The following is a 25,866-nucleotide window of genomic DNA, read 5'->3' as shown; positions in this document are numbered from 1 at the left end:
GCAGAGTGTAGTTTTGCAAATTTTCTTAATTTTTACTTCTGGTTATAACATAGTTTTGGCCCATGTCTTGTAACAATTTAAGAGGATCTGTGAGGCCATGTTTCTAGCCTTCCCCATTTTTATAGGATGTTTTCACAAATCTCTAATATTGACATTGTTTTATTTTAGGAAAACAGCCGAAGGATGGAAAAAAGCCAGAACCCTGCAAACCCATCCTGAAAGTTGAATATAAAACCACCAGGGCTGGGTAAGACTTTGTTTCAGTTTACATAAGTAAAACATGATTTCCTAAAGCTAAAGGACATGCTGCCTTAATATATATATAAGTATATCGTTGGGACCAGTTTGAAATGCAAAAGTCTGCTGTTCAGTAACAAACTGCATGCGATATAGTTGAAGCTTTAGCAGTTGTATTAAAATGACAAGACTTAATTTCTTTGCATTTCAGAGTTTCTGTACATGAACTGCATAATTTGATGTCTTTCTGCATTTTAAACTTTTGATTTAAAATGCTAATGACAAATGTATATCATATAAACATTTTATACTTTTAAATTTCTTCTTAAAATTGACTTTTGTGCCACAAGGAAACATTTTAATTGATGGAACAATTAGAAGAGGACAAAAGAAAATAACATTAAACACTTGTATTATTTGTACAGTATATTCATCTTACAAAATTCTGTTTAATCTATCTATCTATCCTGACCTTAGTTTTTAGAGATTTTTTTCCTCTTTGAAACTATTTTTTTCCCGTGCAAAGGATAAGCAAAAGCTGAAGTCACAGAAAAAACATTTTTAACAGTAAAATTGTTTTTTTCTGCATTGTAGCCGAAGACCTACCTTTAAACCTTTTTCCAGTGCTGGTCATTTCTTACTATCTCTAACATCAAAAAAGAAAAGGAAACTGACTGTCCTCCAGTATTTTTAACCTCTCTCTTGCCCCAGATACATTTTTACTAGATTTTATTTAGTTGTTTCAGTCTTTCTGGAAGTTATAACTTTTCTATTTTTAGCCCACAGTCCTCATTCCTGTAGAGATTTTGGTTTTTGTCCCAGATTATCGGTTTTGGCATGGATTCATTACTGAGGAATATTTAGCATGCATCTGCAGACATTATGCATATGGAGCTGGCATTGTTGGCCTAAAAGAACATGTATCTTTAATGAGCTCTGCTTCATTTTGATACATAATTTGGCAATAAATGGATGGGTTAATCCGTAAAATTTCATGACTAGTAATATGATTTGAATGCTTTTGTAGAGTAGTGAGTGTTGGGGGGAGAATGAATTGCATGAATTAGGTTAAAACAATCCAGCATTTTATAAGTGAAGATATTAATTAATAAATAAAGGTACATGGCTTAATATGCTTGTTACTATGCAAAATGTAAATGTCAGCAGAAAAAAAATATTATAAAAGATGACTAGGGGGAGTTTGTGTTGGAAAAGGAGGAAAAAAAATATAAAAACTCCCTGCTCTGGGGCCCATCAAATGAATGGTACAGTGCGCAGCATATTCATTCTAATGTTTGGGCGTAATTATTAAATTAGTGGTCATCCTAGGCATGATAAGTTTTTGTAAGCCAGTGTGAGGCAGGAATGAGGAAAAGAAGTGAAAATATCAAGTATAAGTATCAGTTGAGAAGCAAAATGTGTGAGAATGTTTAATTCAGGTTGTGGAAGGTCCAATTATTTCTGGCAATGAATTGGCAACAGCAGTATTGCAATTAGTGTTCTTGTAATAAAAATGCCTTGGGATAGCAGAGAATGAATGTTAGAAGGCGACCTATGCAATGAATTAAATGTCTGATATGCTTATACTGTATACTAAAACATATGTGGCATAAAGAAATAGACCCCACCACACCTCCTAAAGCCAGGTGGGCAAGAATTGGATTAAGCAGTTCTGAGAATAGAATTACATACAAAAGCAATACAATTTAAATCTAAGTGTTGTGAAACCAATCTGTAAAATAACAATGAACAAATACTTCTCTATTATGACGAGAGTAATATGAGTCATGAGATTTTCAGTACAACATCACAATGTGAGACAGTAATGTTCATGTCTAGGTTCTGCTCAGCAGGAAGTTTACATCATAAAGCACACGTTTTCTCAAACTTCTCTATTTTTTTCAAGACAGTAAATGTTTGTATATAGTGTATGAGACAAAATATCAACCTCAACCAGATAAAGAAAACACTGGCAAACTGAATGAAGTTATTTGACTATTTATTAACAAAACTGATAGTGTACAGTAATCCCTCGCTATATCGAGCTTCGCCTTTCGCGGCTTCACTCTATCGCGGATTTTATATGTAAGCATATTTAAATATATATCGCGGATTTTTTGCTGGTTCGCGGATTTCTGCGGACAATGGGTCTTTTAATTTCTGGTACATGCTTCCTCAGTTGGTTTGCCCAGTTGATTTCATACAAGGGACGCTATTGGCAGATGGCTGAGAAGCTACCCAACTTACTTTTCTCTCTCTCTCTCTTGCGCTGACATTCTCTGATCCTGACGTAGGGAGGTTGAGCAGGGGGGCTGTTCGCACACCTAGACGATACGGACGCTCGTCTAAAAATGCTGAAAGATTATCTTCACGTTGCTCCCTTCTGTGCAGCTGCTTCGTGAAGCGACATGCTGCACGGTGCTTCGCATACTTAAAAGCACGAAGGGCACGTATTGATTTTTGATTGTTTGTTTTTATCTGTCTCTCTCTCTCTCTCTTTCTCTGCTCCTGACGGAGGGGGTGTGAGCTGCCGCCTTCAACAGCTTTGAAGGGCACGTATTGATTTTTGATTGTTTGTTTTTATCTGTCTCTCTCTCTCTCTCTCTCTCTTTCTCTGCTACTGACGGAGGGGGGTGTGAGCTGCCGCCTTCAACAGCTTTGTGCCGTGGTGCTTCGCATACTTAAAAGCCAAACAGCCCTATTGATTTGTTTGCTTTTCTCTCTCTCTCTGACATTATCTGCACCTGACGCGCACTCCTTTGAAGAGGAAGATATGTTTGCATTCTTTTAATTGTGAGACGGAACTGTCATCTCTGTCTTGTCATGGAGCACAGTTTAAACTTTTGAAAAAGAGACAAATGTTTGTTTGCAGTGTTTGAATAAAGTTCCTGTCTCTCTACAACTTCCTGTGTTTCTGTGCAAATCTGTGACCCAAGCATGACAATATAAAAATAACCATATAAACATATGGTTTTTACTTCGTGGATTTTCACCTTTCACGGGGGGTTCTAGAACGCAACTCCCCGAATTGGAGGAGGGATTACTGTATACCATTTCAGAACACAGTGTACGCATTTCAGTATATTGTGTATGAAACACAATCTCACTATGTAATGTACTTGTTTAAATGTACAATATGTGTTTTACTATATAGTGTATTCATTTCAGTACTTGGTGTATAAACTGTGAAGAATGAATTAAGCCACAAAAAGCACCCAATAGAAAAGAAATAGCATTGTGAACTATATGTACAGTCTGTGTAGGTGCTAGCATTATGATTAGAAGGTTAATTGAGTGTTGCAATTCTTCATATAACCTGCAGTATTTCTGAAGCTATCACAGGCGATGTTGGCCAACACACCTAATGTGGAGTTCAGTTAATGTTATATTGCTGGTTCTTCTTGGTGTCTTTGTTCTTCCTGCTTCTCCCTCTCTTCGATTCAGTACTTTCACTTCACGCTGGTGAATTTTTAAAGCTTGTCAGGGTTAAAGTGAGCATCCCTACCCCTAGGTCATATCAGTACATTTTCACAAGGTACATATGTACGAAGATAACCAATGGTTCAAGAACTTTGCCTTTATCCATGTGGATGGTCCAGAAAATTACCAGTTTACTATTTAAGGTTCTGATTATTTTTAACTCGCTAGACCATTTTACAGGGGTTTCTTTTTTTTTTTAGCTTGTTTAACCATCTGTCTACTGTCTCTGACTAGTACTTCCTCTTTTATGCAGTTAGCTAAACTGTTACAGAGATCAAAAGTTCAAGTAAAAGTGCACTTACATTTTAAACATACAGTTTTAAATATGCATAAAATATTCATAAAATGTCATACACACATCGCAATAAGAAATGCTAAACTCATTTCCATTTTCTAATATATTTTATTTTTCTTCAAAAAAAATATTGCTTCCCATAAAATAATAGAGTATCACATTATCACTTTACACTGACTCAGCTTTAACTTTATCCATTTTTAAATGTAGACAGCATACTCATTACACATAATTGATTTTAAGTTCTTTTTTAAAATGTTTTCACATACCTAGGTGTTAGTCTTTCCAGGTATTTACACACTGGTGATCTTTTTAGTAATGTATGTATACTGGCATATTTTCTATAAATGTTTGAAGGTGCTGTTTCATATAACCACTGTACTTTTGTATTGTTAGTTTGGATTACAGTATATTATTTTTTTCTGCTGTGTGAACTGCATTATGATTAGGTGCTGTGTGAAGATTATTGATTTTCTGGTAGAAGACGGTACATTAGTCAGACCTGAATTACAGTACAAGCTTACAATCATAAATGTCTCCAAAACGAAGAATAAAACTACAGTCATATAATTTTAGTTATGTAATTAGGTTGATTGGTGACTCTATATTATCCCAGTATGAATAAGTATGGTTTTGTGCCATTAAATGTACAGCTTCATTCTCCGGATTCTTACTTTGCCCATGATGCTGCCAGCATAACGTTCACTTTCATTTAGTATCTTCCAGTATTTTATTTGTTTGGCATTAATTACTGGTTGTCTTATTCTTAGCCAGTTAATTCTTGTACCAGCCACTGGTGGACTGACTAGCAAACAGAGTTGGAAAAAAGAGCGGCCAATGCAGCCTGATGTCTGAGATTCTTACTAATTCTGTCTGTCTGTCTAAAGCAGCATCTGTTAAATATGTCCTATGAGAAGAAAAGTGTGTGCCGGAGATGTTATTTATTGCCTTCACCACCTTCTTTAATGTTTTGTGATTCTGAACAGAACCGGTACCGCACCACTATATGATACATTGGATATGAACTGTGCAACCCAATCACTGGTGTGGCACAAGCCAGTGCTGGTCCCAAGCCCAGGTAAATTGGTGAGGGTCTCATCAGGAAGGGCAACTGGCATAAAACCCTGTACTAAATCAAACATGCAGATGAGAAACAGAATGTAGTGGAAGTGGAAAGAGGAAGACTATTGGGTGAAATTCAGAGAGGAAGTAAGACAGGGGTTGGGCGGTGGTGAAGACAGGATAGATGATTGGAACACCATAGCTGAATTAGTAAGAGAGAGCTAGGAAGGTTCTCGGTGTGACATCTGGACAGAGGAAGGAAGGCAAAGAGACTTGGTGATAGAATGAGGAAGTACAGGAAATCAGAAAGAGGAAGAGGTTGGTGAAAAAGAATTAGGATAACCATGGAGATGACAAAAACAGACTTCTGTACAAACAGATGCGGTAAGGTGAAGAGAGAGGCTAAAGGAAAGGTGCATGTCAAGCTATATGGGAATCTAGTGACAAGGAAGGAGAAAAGCACTTGTACAGATTGGCCAGACAGAGGCACCAAGCAGGGTAGAACCTGCTGCAGATTAGGTTGATAAAGTATGCAGATGGATGGTTGCTGACAAGCAGGGAGAGTGTGTTGAAAAGATGGGAGGAGTACTTTGAATAACTTACAGATATAGAAAACAAGAGAGAGAGTGTAGGTTGGAGAAAGTGGAGATACTAAATGGGGAAGCTATAAAGAGGATGAGAAATGGAAAAGCAGTTGGCCAAGATGATAGTAACCTTGTTCATGCTCATCTGAGTTCACCTCTATTATAGCACATCTTTATTTGAAAGCAGCAGTGTCAGATCAGGGGAGCGTGAATGTGACTGAGAGAATAAAACTGAATTTAAAAAAAAAGCTAACCTTTACAAGTACCATACATTTACACCGGCTGTTACAGACTCTAATCAAATATATGTTTTTATTGTATAATAGTAGCAATAAGAGCAGTTCACTACTCAAAACTTTAATTTTGGAAAGCAGCCCGGATCGAACCCACGACCTCTTAATTTTGAGTTAGCAGTTCTTACCGCTGTACCACCAAAGCAGTCATATCATCGTTGTACCCTAAGCCGACTTCTTTTTCTTCGGTTATACTCTTGAATAAAAGTGCACTTGTGTTGTTATACTTTCACTTTTTGTGAAAGTGTTTATTTGATATTTGGACTTCAGTCTTCACACATTATACACTTCATGTCAAAATTTTGTTGTTAGTACTAAAACATGAAAAAGTTTATGTTTTAGGTATGTGTTCAACATTTCCTGCATTTCTCACATTTCCTGTCATCCCACATTTACATAGATCATTGTAGACACGGAACACACATGTTCCAAATAATGATGTATTATTTACCCAGGGGCAGCAGTCTGCTTGCTGCTTGTACTGATTGACATATTTATAAAACAAAAGATGCTGATGGAGAAGTGCGAAGGAATTTATGGTGGGTTGGGATTACGAGTTTTTTCGTGGGCTTTAGGGTTTCTAGTGTTAATCACAATGAGAGTAAATGACAATGGCCTGTAGTCATTGAGATGGTGTAGTTTTGTTTTCTTTGGTACAGAAATAATTATCTTTGAAGAAGGGAGGATCCATAGATAATGTCAGTAAGATATTAAAGTTGTCTTTAAAAATGTCAGATAATTGGCACTTCAGTCTGAACGTGGATTCTTTATGGACATTGACTCTTAACATCATTCAGAGAAACAGTGACTATTAATGTTGAAATATATTCCAGATTGCATAGTAGAATGCAATCTACTTTGCCTTGAGAAAAGCATTATGATTCAAACAAAATAACCCAAAAAAAGACAGAGACAGAAGGAGTAAGAAGTACAGCCAGTAAAGAGCTACGAAATGGGCCAGACTAGCTAATACAAAACTACCCACTCAACTGTGGGAACAAAGTTATTGACAAGAAATAATATGCTTTTGTGTGATGCTATTGTGTGTGTAAGACATGGTCCCATGTTGTAGGTTGCTCATAAAGAAAGCAAAAATAGAAGAAATTAAACTTGTGCAAAGTAATTTTGCCGGTGTGTGTTCAGAGAAGCTCACATTGTCATCAAAACCAAAAATCAGAAAATGAGTGAAACCATTGTGATATAAACAGATTAGATTTTAGAATTTTAGAAGATCCAAAAAAACTTGTATTACCAGCAAGCATCAACATTCCAAAATCTGCAATGATAAGGAAAGGAAATAAAAATAGCCACAATTGTACACACATTCAGACATGAAATAACCAGGCAAATCACAAATAAATTCAACATTTGTGCAGAATGTTTCCACAAAATGCAACAATTGTCATACTTTGTCTCAAAAGAGATACAACAGGTAAAGTCAATGTCGGGCCTGGTGGCAGTGGGATGGTGTGGAGAATGTTTTTATAGCATACATTAGTGTCCCTAATACCCCTTGAACAATTGTTGTTGACCAGGTTTATCACTTCATTGCTGCACACTCAAATGGACACTTATGGCATGAAAGTCACTGTGTCACAAGGCACATATCATCACAAAGTACTTCATGGAACATGACAAAGTTTTTATTGCTTAACATTAGAATTACCAGAGCCTACGAAAAAACTCGTAAATCCGTCCCACCTTAAATCGCGTCTTAAATCCGTTTGCACCTCTCCGCCAGAGTCCTTTGTCATCTAAATGTGCTGATAAACAAAAGCTACTAGCAGCCAGCTATTCTATCCCCCCACCGACTTAGAATGAACTTCTCTCCTAGCTCAAGCCTTGCCTTGATTTGATTACCTGGGATTGAAGTGGAGTTTTAGAGTGGAAATAATTCTAGCGTTATTTGGAATACACGCATTTCATGTGTGTTCCATTTCTATAGTAGGCTGTGCAAACACATTTTTAAAACAGAAACGTTTTTCATATTCTAATAGTAAATGACAAAATGTAGGCATAAACTATATAACGTATGAAGCATGAAGTCCATATATCAAAGAAACACTTTCACAAAAGGTACAAATAAGAGAACACGTGCGCTTTCATTCAAAAAATTTTTTAAAAAAAAGCCGCGTTAGCATGCCACATTGACATTCTTACTACAACCGCCGCGGTGGCGTAATGGTATCAGCCCCTGACTGGGAATCAGAGGGTGGCAAGTTCGATCCCGCATGGCTCCACTTCGAGAAATGAACTGCTCTTATTCTTACAATTTTAGAATAACAACATAAATTTGATTTCAGTCTGTAACAGCTGGTGTAACTTATGATACTGGTAAAGGTTAGCTTTTTTTTTTTTTTTTTTTTTATTAATTCACTTTTCATTCTCGCAGTCGCATTCAGAATCAATCCATACAACCCCATCTGACACAGCTGGTTTCACATAAATAAAAGTGCACTTTTATTCAAGACTATAACCGAAGAATAAAGAAAGCAAGTTACAGTTGGTGGTTGATACGACAGCTTGCGTGGTGCAATGTTAAGAACTGCTGATTTCCGATCCGTGCTATATAAAATCATCACATTCAAATATTAACAGTTCCCACACACCCAAGGTCCGCCATTCCTACATTTACGACATGTGTACTTGTTGCAGTGTACACACCTCTCTGTGCTATGGTTCCTATTACAGTGAATGAGCACCTGACACTGTACTTTCTTCCCTGGGGGAAGCTGAGGTCTTAGAACGGAAGTTGTTGATGCTGTATCATCTTTTTCTTTTTCCATCGCCTTTTCCTGTAAGAAGCGACGACGAAGTTCCTCTGCAAGGTGAGCCATGAACACTCTTCTTTTCTCAGTGGACCCCGTGCATGCCTTATACAGTACGTGTGCGTTCATCGCTGCTAGGTCAAGGATGTTGTAGAACACAGCAACCGGCCACCTGCGTGTTCCTGTTCGCACTGAACAAGCACGCGCCTTCTGGTCCATGATGTCAACGCCACGCTGGGGAAAAAAGAAAGACAAATATATGTGACATTTTGAAGAAATCATTTTATCACCAGAATAGCACCAGAATACTTCGTCACACTAATATTTTTTTCATTAGCATACCTTCATGTGGTTGTAGTCTGTGACCGTGTTTGGTTTTTTTTTTTTTTTTATCTTGCCCAATCTCCACATCATGGTGCATTGTGCTGAGAATGCAGACAGACTTCATCTTTTTGGGCACATACACTGTCAGCATGGCACTGGGAGATCTAAACACCAGCGTGGAGAATTGTTCGTGTACTGAACTGACTTTAGCTGCAGGTGGAAGTTCCCCGTCGCACTTTATTCATGGTGCCAAGCAGAGTTGTATTGCGGTGCAGCAGTCTATTAGCCAGCGAAAAGTGACGTGAAGAAGTTGTCTGTTGTTACGGTTCTGCCTTTTTGGATTGCGGCAGATTTGGAGACAAAGTACATGTGCAATGCCACTCCTTATTTAGGAAAAGATCCCAGTCGTCCCACGGGAGAAAGACTTTCCGAGTCGGTGGTCATAAAGCTTATGGAGCCATTTCTGGACAAAGGCAGAACCGTAACAACAGACAACTTCTTCACGTCACTTTTCGCTGGCTAATAGACTGCTGCACCGCAATACAACTCTGCTTGGCACCATGAATAAAGTGCGACGGGAACTTCCACCTGCAGCTAAAGTCAGTTCAGTACACGAACAATTCTCCACGCTGGTGTTTAGATCTCCCAGTGCCATGCTGACAGTGTATGTGCCCAAAAAGATGAAGTCTGTCTGCATTCTCAGCACAATGCACCATGATGTGGAGATTGGGCAAGATAAAAAAAAAAAAAAAACCAAACACGGTCACAGACTACAACCACATGAAGGTATGCTAATGAAAAAAATATTAGTGTGACGAAGTATTCTGGTGCTATTCTGGTGATAAAATGATTTCTTCAAAATGTCACATATATTTGTCTTTCTTTTTTCCCCAGCGTGGCGTTGACATCATGGACCAGAAGGCGCGTGCTTGTTCAGTGCGAACAGGAACACGCAGGTGGCCGGTTGCTGTGTTCTACAACATCCTTGACCTAGCAGCGATGAACGCACACGTACTGTATAAGGCATGCACGGGGTCCACTGAGAAAAGAAGAGTGTTCATGGCTCACCTTGCAGAGGAACTTCGTCGTCGCTTCTTACAGGAAAAGGCGATGGAAAAAGAAAAGATGATACAGCATCAACAAACTTCCGTTCTAAGACCTCAGCTTCCCCCAGGGAAGAAAGTACAGTGTCAGGTGCTCATTCACTGTAATAGGAACCATAGCACAGAGAGGTGTGTACACTGCAACAAGTACACATGTCGTAAATGTAGGAATGGCGGACCTTGGGTGTGTGGGAACTGTTAATATTTGAATGTGATGATTTTATATAGCACGGATCGGAAATCAGCAGTTCTTAACATTGCACCACGCAAGCTGTCGTATCAACCACCAACTGTAACTTGCTTTCTTTATTCTTCGGTTATAGTCTTGAATAAAAGTGCACTTTTATTTATGTGAAACCAGCTGTGTCAGATGGGGTTGTATGGATTGATTCTGAATGCGACTGCGAGAATGAAAAGTGAATTAATAAAAAAAAAAAAAAAAAAAGCTAACCTTTACCAGTATCATAAGTTACACCGGCTGTTACAGACTGAAATCAAATTTATGTTGTTATTCTAAAATTGTAAGAATAAGAGCAGTTCATTTCTCGAAGTGGAGCCGTGCGGGATTGAACTTGCCACCCTCTGATTCCCAGTCAGGGGCTGATACCATTACGCCACCGCGGCGGTTGTAGTAAGAATGTCAATGTGGCATGCTAACGCGGCTTTTTTTAAAAAAAATTTTTGAATGAAAGCGCACGTGTTCTCTTATTTGTACCTTTTGTGAAAGTGTTTCTTTGATATATGGACTTCAGGCTTCATACGTTATATAGTTTATGCCTACATTTTGTCATTTACTATTAGAATATGAAAAACGTTTCTGTTTTAAAAATGTGTTTGCACAGCCTACTATAGAAATGGAACACACATGAAATGCGTGTATTCCAAATAACGTTAGAATTATTTCCACTCTAAAACTCCACTTCAATCCCAGGTAATCAAATCAAGGCAAGGCTTGAGCTAGGAGAGAAGTTCATTCTAAGTCGGTGGGGGGATAGAATAGCTGGCTGCTAGTAGCTTTTGTTTATCAGCACATTTAGATGACAAAGGACTCTGGCAGAGAGGTGCAAACGGATTTAAGACGCGATTTAAGGTGGGTCGGATTTACGAGTTTTTTCGTAGGCTCTGGTAATTCTAGTGTTAAGTGGTCAGTATTGTCCCTAGATCCCAGCCTGTACATTTTTGGGATGAGGTGGAAAGGGGCTGTGAACAAGCATAACACAATCATTTCCACATGGTGCAATGTTCTGAAACAACACATCTTTGCTGAAGATCTTTTTTGAATCCATGCCCAGAAAACATTAATGTTGTTTGTAATTGTAAAATTTAAAAGTGACTAATCTGGTATACAGTAATCCCTCACCTATCGCGGGGGTTACGTTCCAGAGCCCCCCGTGATAGGTGAAAATCCGCGAAGTAGCGACCTATATTTATTTTATTATTTATACATATTTTAAGGCTTTATAAACCCTTCCCACACTCTTATAAACCTTTCTCACTCTCTTGTTAACCTTTCCCACGCTCATTTAAACACTTCCTATGCTCTTAAACACTTTCTGCATTCTTAAACACCGCAGACCAACACTGCACGCAGCGATCAGACGTCAATGTGTCTGCACTTGCTTTGTGAAGGGGGGCAGCTGAACTCACGCTGAGCAGAAATGGACTTTGTACTGCTTCTGCCAAAATGCCTGCTTGTCGCTCTGCACATTCGGAAGGAGGAGGAGGAGTGGGGGTGTGTGAGGGCTGAACGCACGTTCGCTCAAACCCTCCTCCCCGGAGGCGCAGTACGCTCCTGCCACTTCGCATTGTCAAGGGGGTGGGGAGCTGAATGAACGCTAAGGAGAAGTGGACTTTGTGCTGGCTTTGTTCTGCTTGTCGCTCTGCGTGTCAATAATTTAAAAGCTTGTACAATCAGGCTTTTAGGTGTACATCACCTATTTTCCTGTCTCACTGTCTTGTCTTGCGTGAAGTTAAAATGTTTTATAATAGTGAGATGTTACTCATATCCTTAGCCCGACATCCACATATGATATGTGTTAACAAAGTGTGTTTTATAAGTTTACATGTGTTTAAAGCATGTGGGATGGGTATTTTAAGGCTTAAACTATAAAAATGTTTATTTATATGGTCTTTCTATATCGCGGATTTTCTCCTGTTGCTGATGGGTCTGGAACATAACTTCCGCAATAGGCGGGCAATCACTTGTATTTAAAAACCCGCAACGTCGTGAATCCGCGAAAAGTGAACCGCGAAGTAGCGAGGGAATACTGTAGTGCTGCTGATGCATACATATGTTTACTTTTACTTAAGCAAATGATTTCAGGAAATTCAGAATATGTTCAGTGTCATGCATAAAGAAATTAATGGGAAGGCTAAGAAACACTTAAAAGAGTTGTAATCTTGTTTAGGGTGGCTTATGTGTGCTATTCACAACTGGGGTAAAACAGAAGGAACACTTTTCCACCTGTTTGTGATGTTGCAGGATTTTGCCATCTTAAGTGCTCACGTCCATCATTAGCTATACATTCAACTATCTGTTTTTTCAGCATGAATTGTCCAAAATTGATGGAAACTGGTGTCTATACCTGAAAAATTAGGAGAAAGTCAGGAAATACTTGAACTAAGCCAGTGAAAAGTTGATTTAGGTCAAGTGAAGCCAGATATTTTGGAAGGGTGTCAATTAAACTTTACAAAATGAAGATTGTGGAAATTTTGGGTTAGGGATAGGGTATCTGAGTCATACCTGAATTAATTATTTTAACTAGTAAAGTGAGTGGATGGTTTGTTTTACCCATAAATTACTGTTCTTACCCTGTCATACTGTAACAGTCCTTCACTGTTCATTTTCCTAAAATCTTTTAAAAGTTTAGCGAACCAATAATATTGTAAAATTTGTGGCTTGTCCAATCATATTCCCTGTAAGGTGTTTTTTTTTTTTAATTTGTTTTTATGATCAAAATGGCAAAGAAATAATAATGGTATAGAATACGCAATGTTATTTGGAAAGGGGATTTCAGACATTAATTTCACTCTAAATATTGAAATGTAATGCATACTTCTCATCCAAATAAATTAAAAAAGGAACAGTAACTTATTTGCTAACAATAACTCCCACCCCATATCAGGTCACACCCTAATGCAGCACATGTCCTCCCTGACTGAAGGTCTAATATAATATTGCCATGACCTGAGCAAAGAAAGAAAGCAAGCAAGCTCATCAGGTTAGAAAAAATTGTGATTTTAAATCTGAACATTTTGTGGAAATTATCCAGAACCATTAAAATTTCATTGTAGGTAAAGGAATGCAGTACTTGAAAGGAATGCAGCACTTGAAATTTCTGGCAAGCTTTTTAGATTATCTTATTTAATCGATTAATCATCATGATATATGTTAAATCTTAGTTTAAACATTGTAGATGTTGTCAGCCGTAAATTTTGTATGGCTAGATTCACACTTGTAAGTGTGCAGAGACATGTGTTAATGAATGTGCATTTTCCACATGTTTTTAACGCATTGATTTGCATAGGTTCATGCATATTCATATGCCTTCCTGTCATTTGTGTTATATGGAGACACAATGCCTGTTTTACCAGTTATGATGGCAATCTTGTTACTACCTTTGTTAACTTGCTCAAAGAGGAGAGGTTTCTAGTCTCCGCAGACAGCATGGGGTCAAAACACACAGCAAGGAACAGGCTTCATGTGCCGTTCAGTTTCCTACTGAAAAAAAACATGACCCTTTCACTTGCTCACCTGCATAATATGCATCATATCAATTATTTTAAAAACACACTGCACTCCTCGATAGTGCTATAAATGAGTGGCCATATAATGTATTTGATTTACTGGGTTCAGTGGATTCCCTGCATTATGTGATTGCCAAAATAATGCAGGGAGTCACAGAAGTGTGAGTTGAACATCTTGATTCTTGTTGTTTTACAAAAAGCAAAATAATACATAAAAGAGGATTCCATTAGTCTGGCATCATCTAACTTTATTTTTGATAAGATATTTTTAAATGAAAGTTATTTTTTCACAGTTACGGAAAACTGTCATCTGCTCAAGATATTTGCTTTGTTAAGTAAAGACATATTTGGTAATTCTGTATAAAAAATTAGTCTCTGTAAGTAGTTTATAATTGTGTCCAATGGGACAGTAGTCAAAACATAAAACAAAAGCCTTAAAAACATACCAAATATAAGTTCTAAATGGGGAATATATCTTTATTCACATCCTCAAATTATGCACAAAATATTAAGTACATGTACAAATACTTTCAAAATTACAAACATATGTTTATGTGACATCATCATTGAAAAAGAGTATTTTTCTTTTGTAATCAACATACTGTATGTACCTATTTTTAACTCCAGTGGTGTGGATAACGGTGACTAGCTTCCTGAAAGGTAAAGGTAAAATGTGTTATGATAACGGTTTCAGGAATGCCTATGGTACAAAACATGTGACTTACTACTACAAACTCTAAACAACATGTTAGGCACTCATTATAAGTGTCCCTGATGGGGATGAATTTTTCAGACATCATTGAATGTGAAATTATATTGATGTTTTTCTGTTATATGAAATAAAATTCAAGAAGAGACAGAGACATAAAAAAAAACAAATTTCATTAGAGTAAAGCCAACATCACAATTACTTATTTCTGAAGGAAATTACTTAATCCCGAAAGGATAGCTTGCTACTTGTTACAGTGTGGCCTAACAGCTGTGTGAGCTCACTTGTTTCACAGTGCATATTCTGAAATACAGTGCAGCATTGCCATATAGTTTACTGAGCATCAACATGTAATATATTTGCTGCTATCCATATCTTGAAGGATTAATGTAAAGAGTTTAGTGAAAAGTAGAAACATACCATTTTTTTTGTTTTCTCATGCATGACATGTACAGTATATTTTGTAGATAATATTTAACCTCAATTGGTACAAACACAAATTTTATTTCTTTCTTAATAGTGAACTATGAGAGACATTTGGCTCATTTTCATCCATCACATTGCTAAAAGATAAACCCACATTTTTCAGCATAGAAAGGAGCAAATATTTCTCCCTGACAAATGACAGTGCCAGAAATGTGCAACAAGTAATTATTTGCAATCTTGCATTGTTGTCATAGGCCTATGTCTGAACTTTAGAAGACATGTTTTGCATTGTTATGTTTTGTTTTGTTAAAGTAGACATATTTGCTAACTTCTATTTTTTTTTTCATTCACATATTACCGTTTCTTCATTGAGTGTAATTGTAAGCTGCTCAGGTAGACATCTTTTCTTGTAAAATTAATAACCCCAGTTGAACAAAGGATGCATCTGGGACAAAAAGCACAGCATGCCATAATTCTAAAAAAATGGCTTTAAAAATACTTCACTTATCCCCAAATCAGTAAATAACATCATTTAAAGAAAGTAATATACAATTTTAAAAAGTATGCATCAGTTTGCTTTTGTTAAATCAAACACATTTTCATGTACATTAGTTATGCTCTGTTGCCTCATATGTCTGTGTCTCAGTTTGCCTAACTGAAGCATTCTCTTGTTTGGTTTATTTTCTCTGTTTTGTGTTTATTTTCAGAGATCCATTCATGATTCTATCAGGGGGCCTGTCATACGATACTATAGGAAGAAGACCATGTTTAACAGTAATGCATGGAAAGAGCACAGCTGTACTAGAAATGGATTATCCCATTGTTGATTTTCTAACACTCTGCGAAACGCCATATCCTAATGGTAGGCACTGTAATATTCCTCACCGATGGTACTGGTATATCTTCTGTTATGTTCTGCTTGGTGTTCCTTTAATTAGTGTCACATTCACCGTGTTATATACAGCATAAGTACTTATGCATTTAATTTTCAATATAAATGAATTGTTTTTATAGTTTTTTAGCATATCACTTTTTGCGTGAAAGCAGTATCACATTAGTATGCATCAGTTTGAATTTAGGTTTGCTTTAGGTTACTCACAGCAAAAATAAATAAAAAAAGCATTGTGCAGTAGTGTGAAAGTAAGTAAATGGTACGAAGATCAAATCTTTATATGTCTACATATGTTAAAAAAGAAAAAAAAAAAAAATCCATGAAGTATACTTATCTTTTTTAAATGACTGTACATTACAATGTCTTTTTATTACTTGAAATGTGTTTCCCACAACATTTAAAAAAATAGAAGTTTCCTCATTAGCTAAACTGTTTGTATGATATTTGTGCACTGTCTTTTTGAGATAGTATTTATTATATTGTTTTAAAATATTGTATATTTTATTCAGTAATCCCACATTAATATTGTATATTGAACACATTATTTTAAAAGGATTGTGGCAACTAAGAATTTAATGTCAGGAGAAAATGTTGCCTGATGGTTGAGAGTCTGGCACTGAGTCTGCAGATTCCTGCGAATTTAGAGTAGACTGAGCTATCAGATCAAACACTAAAACATATACCATAATATTGGAGAAACTTGAACAGATTAATTTAGAAAGTATTACTTTTGCAATGGTTGATATACTTGAATAGTCCAATACGAAAAATATCAAGTAGCTGGAAATCAAGTACGATAGAAAGCCAGTTCATGTGCAGTGTAAAAAGTTTGCGGAATTTTGAGTCAGGCTTAATAAGTATGTGATTAAATAAGGAAAAGGTAAAAAAAAATACAAGCTTTCAGTCTGTCATAAAATATTAAAAACATGATTGTGTGTAGTATAATACTTGTTCAATATTATGCTTTTACTATTCTCATTTAATGCTGATATTACCAATACTATGTAGCACCATTTATTAGAATTTGAACAGTGTGTTTGTTTTCTTTTCTTTAACATGAATAAAATTTAGCAAAGTTGTTAGAGTATTAGAAATTGAACAACACAGTCATATAGTGTTGTTTGCAAGTGTTAAGGAGTGCTGCATGTCCTTTACTTTTTATTAGAAAGTGTTGTGCATAAGTCCATATTTAAAAATATTTTTTTAAACCCTGACAAAGAGAATATATACATTTTAATGATTAATTCAGAGTTTAGTTTCTTCAAATATCATTTAAAAATGTCAGTTTCTTGGATAACTAAGATACCATTCGTAAGGTGTATCTGTCTTTCATTACTTAACTGCAATGAAAAGTATACTTGCCCAAGTTATAGCCAAATGCTCTGGAGAATGTTAATCTTAAGTAGTACTAATAGACCATCTCATATTGCCCAGACTTTATGCTCTGTGAATCATTCCTGAAGTTCTCTTTTACTTTTAAGTATAATTCACTTGCATTTATTTTATTTCCTCAGAATTTTGTTCTTCTCCATCTGATAAATCAAATAGCTATGGCTATATGTTGGCACAATCGTTAATGCTCCTGCTTCATAGTTAAATGTATTAGGGTTTGAATTCTGAACTTGAATTCTTCAAGTCTGTATGAATTTTTGCTTTGGTTTGCTGGCATTTAAAATAGTATGATTGGAAAATTTGCTTTGCTGGAGTCCAATGTATCTCATGACCCTGGTGTGGAGAAAAAAGGTTTAGAAAATGAATGGATGAAAGTAAGTTAGAAAAAGGAAGCATGACAAATATTTAATGAATGAATGTTTAGTCTAACTCATGAATGAATTTGAGCTTTGCAGATGTAGCGATAATGCTATTAATGCTCTTAAGATTCTATAAATGTATCTGCCAAGTTATCTTCTGCATCTGTATATAATGTTAAAAAAAAGGTGTGTGTTTTGTCTTGGTAGAGTAATATATTACTCTACTTTCCCCTTTTGTATTGTTAATATGTAGCCTTTGTCAGAATGCCTCAATTCTTACAGACTTACCACTGCTTATAAGGTATTGTACCATATAACTTCTCCCCACCTTCTCTTCTACATTTATAACCTCAGGCAATTAGGTGTAGTAAAAGGTAAGCAGGAGTTAAGTTATACTTTAAATAATGTATTATTGATGATAATCATAATTAATAACAATATGCAAAGTACATTTGAATATTGGCAACCATACAACCTGATAAATGTTGATATGTAGTTCCAGGCGGCACACAGACGTGTTAGTTACTTAAAATGTCTATAGTTAAGGCATCATTTGTGGTCAGCTTTCTTCAGAACAGGCCACATGCCTGTCTCAATATGGCTGCCGAGCTGTGCTCTTCATTATGTTGTCCTTTTCAGTTCATGGTGTGAGATGGTCTTTCATCAGTTTGGTGAGAGAGAGAGAGAGTGAGGTAAAGCAAACAAATTTATAGGTTTTCTGTCCAACCCCTATAGCCAATAAGGCGTTATGGTAGTTAAAGGCTTTTGATAAAAGCCATTTCCAAACAGCCATACTTCAGACCAATGGGGCAGAGAACACCTTCACACCTGCCCCCAAAACCATATGTTGAGTTGGAGTTTGCCAGCTAGGCAGTCTGGCTTTCCTGTGGGGGTTGATTGAGAGAGTCCTAGAAATATTTGCTAAACTTGTTTGAGGCACTTCCCCCAACCCTGTCATAAAATTTCAAAGAGACTTAGTCCTTAAAGGGGTGAAGGGGTTCTTAACCATCAAACCATTGCTGTTATCATCAGTGATAGACATTAGTGTTATAAGTTACAAATAAAGACATACAAAATATTTATCAACTTGTATGCAAAATTTCACACCATAACAGTGTGTTTAATGGTATCTTTAACAATTAGTCTTCTCTCTTCATGTTTCCTTAACCCCAATTGTTAAATGTGCTATATGTCATAATATTTGATCTATTGTTACCTTCAATAAAATACCACTAATAGCAGCACATATGTAGAGTGAAGAAATTTATAATTTAAAGTTTATTCACAGCTTAAGCATAAATTTATTTTTTACAAAATTAAACATCTGGTAACCAAGCATTCAAAGGGAATTCTGTCTAAATATGGTTCAGTGAAAATACTAATGTTACCTTAGAAAATGTCTAAAATAAAATGTTAATGTGCGTTAACATTTGTTGCAGTGAGACAGAATCATTTTCAGATATTGTGGAATGCATGTAATGTCCATGTCTAACAAGAGTGTGTTGTGAAATCGTAAGACAACTAGTAAAAATAAAAACCTCCTGTAACTATATCTGGATGACCATGGTAGAATTTACCTTGTGCAGGCTAACATGGTTTATACTGTACATGTGGTAGTAGTTGTGAGGCATTATTCATGATTGACAACAGTTTAGTCTGTCGGATAGTCCAGTAGTAAACTCAGTCACTAGAGCAGAGCCAGCCTTACTGTTTGAATCATCTGTTTTCATGCTACTCCCCAAACAAACCGCACTGTAAAATACAAGACTTTCAACCACAACTGTTTTAAATATATCATAAGCAGTAATGTTCCACATGTGCTAGGGACCTCTTAAGGCTTTTTGGAAGTGACTTCAATATTTGCAGCCTGATCTAGACTTCTGTCCAGGTGCTCTCACAGCTGCATATGTACTGTGCCCACCTAAAATTCTACTACATGGATGTAAGCCAGAGTAATGAGAGCTTTATATTTTCTGACGTCCACCATATGGTTCAGCCTGCACCACTGAACAAAACTTACATGAGGACTTTGTTTTGCTTCTTTTGTCCACCTCTTATCTTTCACAGTAGCTGGATGCTTTCATTACTGACACTCAGGCCAACTGTGTACTAAACGACTGCTCCCATGTAGCTCCCACAGGCCCCAAGTACCTTAAGGCTGGTGTTGTTGGGGTCTACATTCTTACCATTGTAGAGTCTCTCTACCTCACTTCTCCTGGTCAGCAGTGATTTAGAATATGTGATAGTGGAGTCTTCCATATTACTTACAAGACCAATGTGTGTTGTGTTGAGAGGTGGAAACATTGAGACAGCAGCATGAGCTGGTTAGGCAAAAATGCTACAAAACTGAGGGAGGTAAAGTTGAATATAGCAATATGTAAGCAGTATGATTTGGGTGGAGATGAGGGTGTAGGAACCAATAGATAGGTGTAAAGAAGTCACAGAGTTAGAAACATTATTAAAATTAAAGCATTCAGATTATTAGTTGTTTTGGTTGTCCAACTGTGATCCTGCCCATGCCACGCTATGCATCAGACTTTAGTCTTTTGAAGCATATTATAGTTGGTAAAACAACAGCTTGAATTTTCTCAAGATACATTCCTGTGACAAAAATAATATGTTAGATAGGTTTAAATACTCAGTCATCCATCATGTTGTAGCAGGCTCAGAAGGAGATCATGCCTGCCCCAGCAAAATTGGACACAGAGTAGGAACCATTCCTGGACCTGTTGAAAGTCTGTTGTAGAACACCTCACGAGCACAGTGATGTTTAGAGTCAGTTGGAATGTGCATACTTCACACAGATGTGAACAAGCATGAATTTGTACCAGGTCTCCTGCTACTTTCATTCGGCAAAGCCAGTCATTACACTACAATGCCACACTATTGACTTCGTGTCATTGTACGTTTTCAAATGTGTTAATATTCTTGGAACTGCTACCAAGTTTGAAGTGATGCATGTGACAGCTTGCAGTAGTCTTCTACCTCTTCTCAGAGAGTATGTCCTTAATTGAGTATTTGTTCAGCGGACTAATACATGAGACTTCTTACAGCTTGCAGCATTTTGTTTCCTCACCACTTTCAGTACAGTTGATGACTAAAGGGTGACTTGAAAAATGACAGTTAAAATGGAAATGTTATTTAGGGCCTGGCTAGGTCACCTAAATTTATTGAACTATGTGGTATGCTCTGTTGGTTGTTTGTTTTCTTGTCTTTATTTAATTTTATTTTAATTATTTGGTATACTCAAGTGAATGTAGATGTGGTCTGTAACCTTGTTTTGTTCCTGCTTTGTGCATATTGTTGCTAAAGTATGCTGTTGTCCCTAAGAGCCTCAGTTGGATTAAGTAGATTTGACAGTGAGAAATAGATCAATAGTTCTTTTTTTTTACCCATTGATAAATATACTGCATATTGGTTGGTTTGTTAGATATTTAATTACAGTATATCTTAAGTATTGTTTTTTTTGTTTGTTTGTTTTTTTGTTTTTATCTTGCTATATTTATGTGGGAATAAACTTAGATTCATTTTTTAAAATATCATTCAGGCATTATTGCCTTTTTTGCTGTGAACATCAGTTAATAAAAACGTCTTTAGATGTTCCCTGTTGATAGTTTAAAAGAACTATAGTCCTGGTAATTTTGTAAAATATCTTTACTAGGCATGCATGGTTGCTCTGTTATTCATTTCATAAATTAAAATATATTTGTTTTTATGCAAAAATAAATCTAGATATTTCTTTTGTAATTTTCACAGACTTTCAGGAACCTTATGCAGTGGTGGTCCTTTTAGAGAAAGATTTAGTTGTTATTGATCTTGCACAAAATGGGTAAGTATGTCATAATAAATTAAATTGGGGTTATGTTTGTATTGCTCTGTGTAAGCAGATAACTTCAATAATATTAAATTGTCAGCAGTTTCCACTATAATTTATGCTGAGTATTATACATTTTCTTGAAACGTAATTAAGCTGACATTGTTTAATACTGCAACACTGTAGGATATCTGTATGTTGTATTTAAATTGTAATGGTTCCATTTATTTAAAAAATGCATTTTACAGTATTTTCTGTTAGATATTTTCAACAAAATGAACAGTTCTTCCTCTTAAGATTTGTGTGCCTTAATTTCAAGGAAAGAGTGTTGTAATAGAACCCTGTGAAGTATAATTAAATTGTCCTTTTCTTGCAAACTTACAAGTCAGATGGCTGTAATGGTATCTTTTTAAAATAGTTCTTACACATATTAGACATCTCCATGGAAAGCAATATTAAGCATTGATTTTTTAATGTCAGAGTTTAGTTTAAAACAAGCTTATACCCTGTTGGCTAATTAGAGCAATGACTGTATGAAATATATTTAAAAGGAAGTTAAATTTAAAAGGAAGTTAATTTATGATAAATTGAGAATTCAGTTGAGTCCCACTATGTTATTTTCCATTTATTTTAAAAAATCAGTTTTTCAACCTATTGGTGCTTATTTATATAAAACATGGAATAGAATATCTTTTTTTTCATAAAATCAGAGTTGATATGCTTCCCATCACTGTATTTGACATACATAGTGACTTTTTTCATTTACCTTTTTAAGAAATTAAATATTGATTTTAGAAAACAATGATTATTTTATTTTTTAGCATAATCATTTTTGTTGTTATAAGCAAAAATATATATGACTTAGATAACAATTTAAGATTTGAGTTTTCTGTGCTGTATAACAAACAAGTTGAGTATTTAATAGATTAATGGGATAGTCATTGTTTCAAAGGATGTGCAGTGGAACCTCGGTTCACGACCATAATTCATTCCAAAACTCTGGTCGTAAACCAATTTGGACGTGAACTGAAGCAATTTCCCCCCATAGGATTGTATGTATATACAATTAATCCGTTCCAGACCATATGAACTGTATGTAAATATGTATATTTTTTAAGTTTTTAAGCACAAATATAGTTAATTAAACCATAGAATGCACAGCGTAATAGTGAACTAAATGTAAAAACGTTGAATAACACTGAGAAAACCTTGAACAACAGAGAAAACTAACACTGCAATAGTTTGCGCTATAGCGCTACCAACCGCTGGCTAAAAACACTTTTTTTTTAATGAGTTTTAAGCACAGGGAAAAAAATGAACATTTGAAAAAATCCGTAATTTAATAAACCACCAAGAAAAGTAACATTGCAACAATGCACGCTATGAACCGATCGCTGTAAACAGAAGTGAAAACAAAATCAAGCCCAGTGCATTCTTTAACTGCCTTCCTACCTTACCCGTCCAGCTCTCTCTCTCGCGCTGCCTGTGTGTGTGCGCGGCTCTCTCTCACGCTGCCTGTGTGTGTGCGTCTGTCTCTCTCTCGCTCTGCCTGTGTGTGTGTGTGTGTCGCGCTCTCTCTCTCAGGAAATGCACAGGGAGAGACTGAACATGTACAAACCGAAAGGGAAACTGGCTTGTTCGTATACCGAGTGTGTGGTCGTGAACCGAGGCAAAAGTTTGGCAAACTTCTTGGTCGTAAACCGATTTGTACATGTACCGAGACATTCGTGAACCGAGGTTCCACTGTAGTTAATGTAGTTACATACCTTGACAATTATTTTATGATCTTACAGTGGTCTGTGAGAACTCACTTCCTGGTGGTTTTCATGATAATAATTGAAACTTGTACCAAAAAATTTCCCTTTTAAATTGGATTTGAGCATTGCAATGTAACTTCACATTAATTGGCAGTGACAAAGAACACACTTGGCATACAAACTGAATAAGTAAAATTCATGTTTGAAAAAGAAACTCAGATTAACTTCTTTGTCAAGAAGCTTTGTTCGTTTTAAAAGAACTTCTCATTATTTAACACCTCACCTACTTGCTACTCTACAATAAGAGGCATTTAGTGGCCAGATAAACATATGGGTGAGTGAATATTTGGCACAGAAAAAAATGTGTGGACAAGAGCTGGAGTTCACTATTCTGGTAGTTGACTTGGAGTGCTAGGAGTTGCATTTCATGTGGGTTACTTAAACTGAAACATCTTTAATGTGAATCAAGCTGTGTTTTTATGTGACATCAGAGTATTTCTATCTTTCAGCAGCAGCATATTGTACAGGGTTTAGAAATTAAGAAAATAGTCCAAGTTCCATATTACAGATTAACTAAAATATTCAGAATTGTTATTTCTACTACCAAATCTATTTAATGTGTGCCTTCTAAATGTTAGCTATAAAGTGTTGTTTCAAGAAATATTGTAATAAATTAACAATAAAAAGCATTAAAAAAAGATTGCTGGCATATAATACTACAGTCTGAAGTCTTTAATTTGGATAGACATTTCAAAAGGACATTGTTATGTACAAATCTGAAAGACAGTCTCCTTAATTGAAAAATGTTTAGACAGTATCTTTAGAGTGTAGTTTTTGTTATGATTCCATAGGAACTTTTTCAGAGTGAGACTGCTGTTTTTTAAGGTGTCTCTTGTTAGTCATTTATACATTTTCAGAAGTGCTGGATGCCTCCTTCCCTAAAATGTGCATTTTCTTTGTATACTTTGAAATTTTTGTCCTTTTAGCTGTTTGACTCTCATAATAAAAATAATATGACTCCATTCAGAGTGAGTATAAGGCAGGTGTACATTTCTACTTGCTCATTAATAAGCAAAATGAAAGGCCTTCAGGTAAAGTTAACTGTATATAAAGGCTTAAATTGCAATAAAATTCATAAAAGTTTGGAACACTTTTAACATGCTTTGACATAATAGTATACTTTGCTCCCTCTGTAATATATTCTGCTGCTTTTTATATGATTTCATCCATGCATGAAGTAACTCATAAACTGAAAATGCATTGTTCTAATATATATGGAGATAGATTGTTTTTGCTTAGGATGCTGTCGTTCATAAATAAAGATTGACCCATTTTGTAATTTCAACTCCTTAAATTTTTTTTATTTTCCTCAACAAGGTAAAACATCATCTTGAGTGTGTAAAATGACATTTATGCAAAAGTATGGTGGCAGACTCTTGGAATTTATATACCATCAGTTATGCCTTTTTCTCTTTGTTGTATACTAAGGGACACTTCGATAATATAGTGAGGCCAAGTTAATGATTCCTTATATGCAAGGAGAGTATCATATACTGTAGCTGTTTATGAGGAACATAGCATGCTGGCTTTTTGCATTAAAACATTGTTTTTTGTTTATAAATACCTAACATGATACTTCTACTAGCACCTTGGTGCTGGCTTAGAACATCAAAGCAGCAGGAGGTCTGTTAATGCATTTTATGTTATTTAAATTATAATACTAGAACACTTTATGCTGGCTGAAGCAACTAGTAATTAAATAGTAGCCACTTTAAAAAGGTTTCTTTGGAAAGTTTTGTTACTAATACCCCCCCCCCCCCCCCCTTTTGTACAAGTTAATCACACATATCTGTATCCTTGCTTTTAGCATATTGTAATTAATTCCAGGAACAGTTTGTTATTGTCATGTTGATTCTAGACATAACATATACTTAAACTGTAAATTGAATTTCTGAACCCAACTAAGTAATTTAAGCCAAATGTTATCCCAGCATAAATGTGAACTTATTGTTTATGAAAATAATAAATATTGAATATTAAACATGCATGTGTTATCATAATTAAAATATATTTATATTGCATTAATAAACAAATTGTTTAATTATAGTTAAGCAGTCATAAATCAGGTATTTTATAAAAGCTTCTCTTCCTAAAACTACTGTTATGTCTTTTGCCACAAACCCAAAGGGGTATATTTAACATCTGACTTTAACAGAAATTTAAGGCAAGACATTTGTTTTTGTCATTTCATTTTTTAATGAAACCAAAAAACATACTGAAACATTTGCCACTGCAGTCAAAGTCTATGCTCATCCACTGGGTTTGTAGGAACATGCAATCCAGTGGATGAGAAAGTATTTTAAGCATGTAAAATTATTTTTTAAATTAATAAATAAAGCTGTATATGATCTGTCAGACATATAAAGTAAATTCACTTCTTTGCTAAATAACATATGATAAAATGTACAAATGTAAAATAAATCCTCACCTTATTTTGCTTTGATACATACTATTTTTGCTGATACCAGTCACAAATCAGAGTGCAGTTTTCAAATCATATTTAATATTAAAATTGAATGTAGAACCAGCACATCTGTGCTGTATTTTATAATACAAATTGGCCC

The 25,866-nt window shown here is 35.7% G+C and overlaps 1 protein-coding gene across 1 annotated transcript in view; it reads left to right on the top strand.

The window, feature by feature from the left end:
• Positions 1-25,866, top strand: part of LOC114648702 (syntaxin-binding protein 5-like) — a 580,738-nt gene that overhangs the window by 440,616 nt on the left and 114,256 nt on the right. Inside the window, 3 exon segments of the mRNA XM_051924863.1 lie at positions 169-247; positions 15,736-15,890; positions 21,428-21,500. Coding sequence (XP_051780823.1) covers positions 169-247; positions 15,736-15,890; positions 21,428-21,500 — 307 coding nt within the window.

The sequence above is a fragment of the Erpetoichthys calabaricus genome, chromosome 3, assembly GCF_900747795.2.
Source record: "Erpetoichthys calabaricus chromosome 3, fErpCal1.3, whole genome shotgun sequence".
In the NCBI taxonomy this organism is placed as follows: Eukaryota; Metazoa; Chordata; class Cladistia; order Polypteriformes; family Polypteridae; genus Erpetoichthys; species Erpetoichthys calabaricus.
This window is presented reverse-complemented; position numbering and strand designations above follow the sequence as displayed.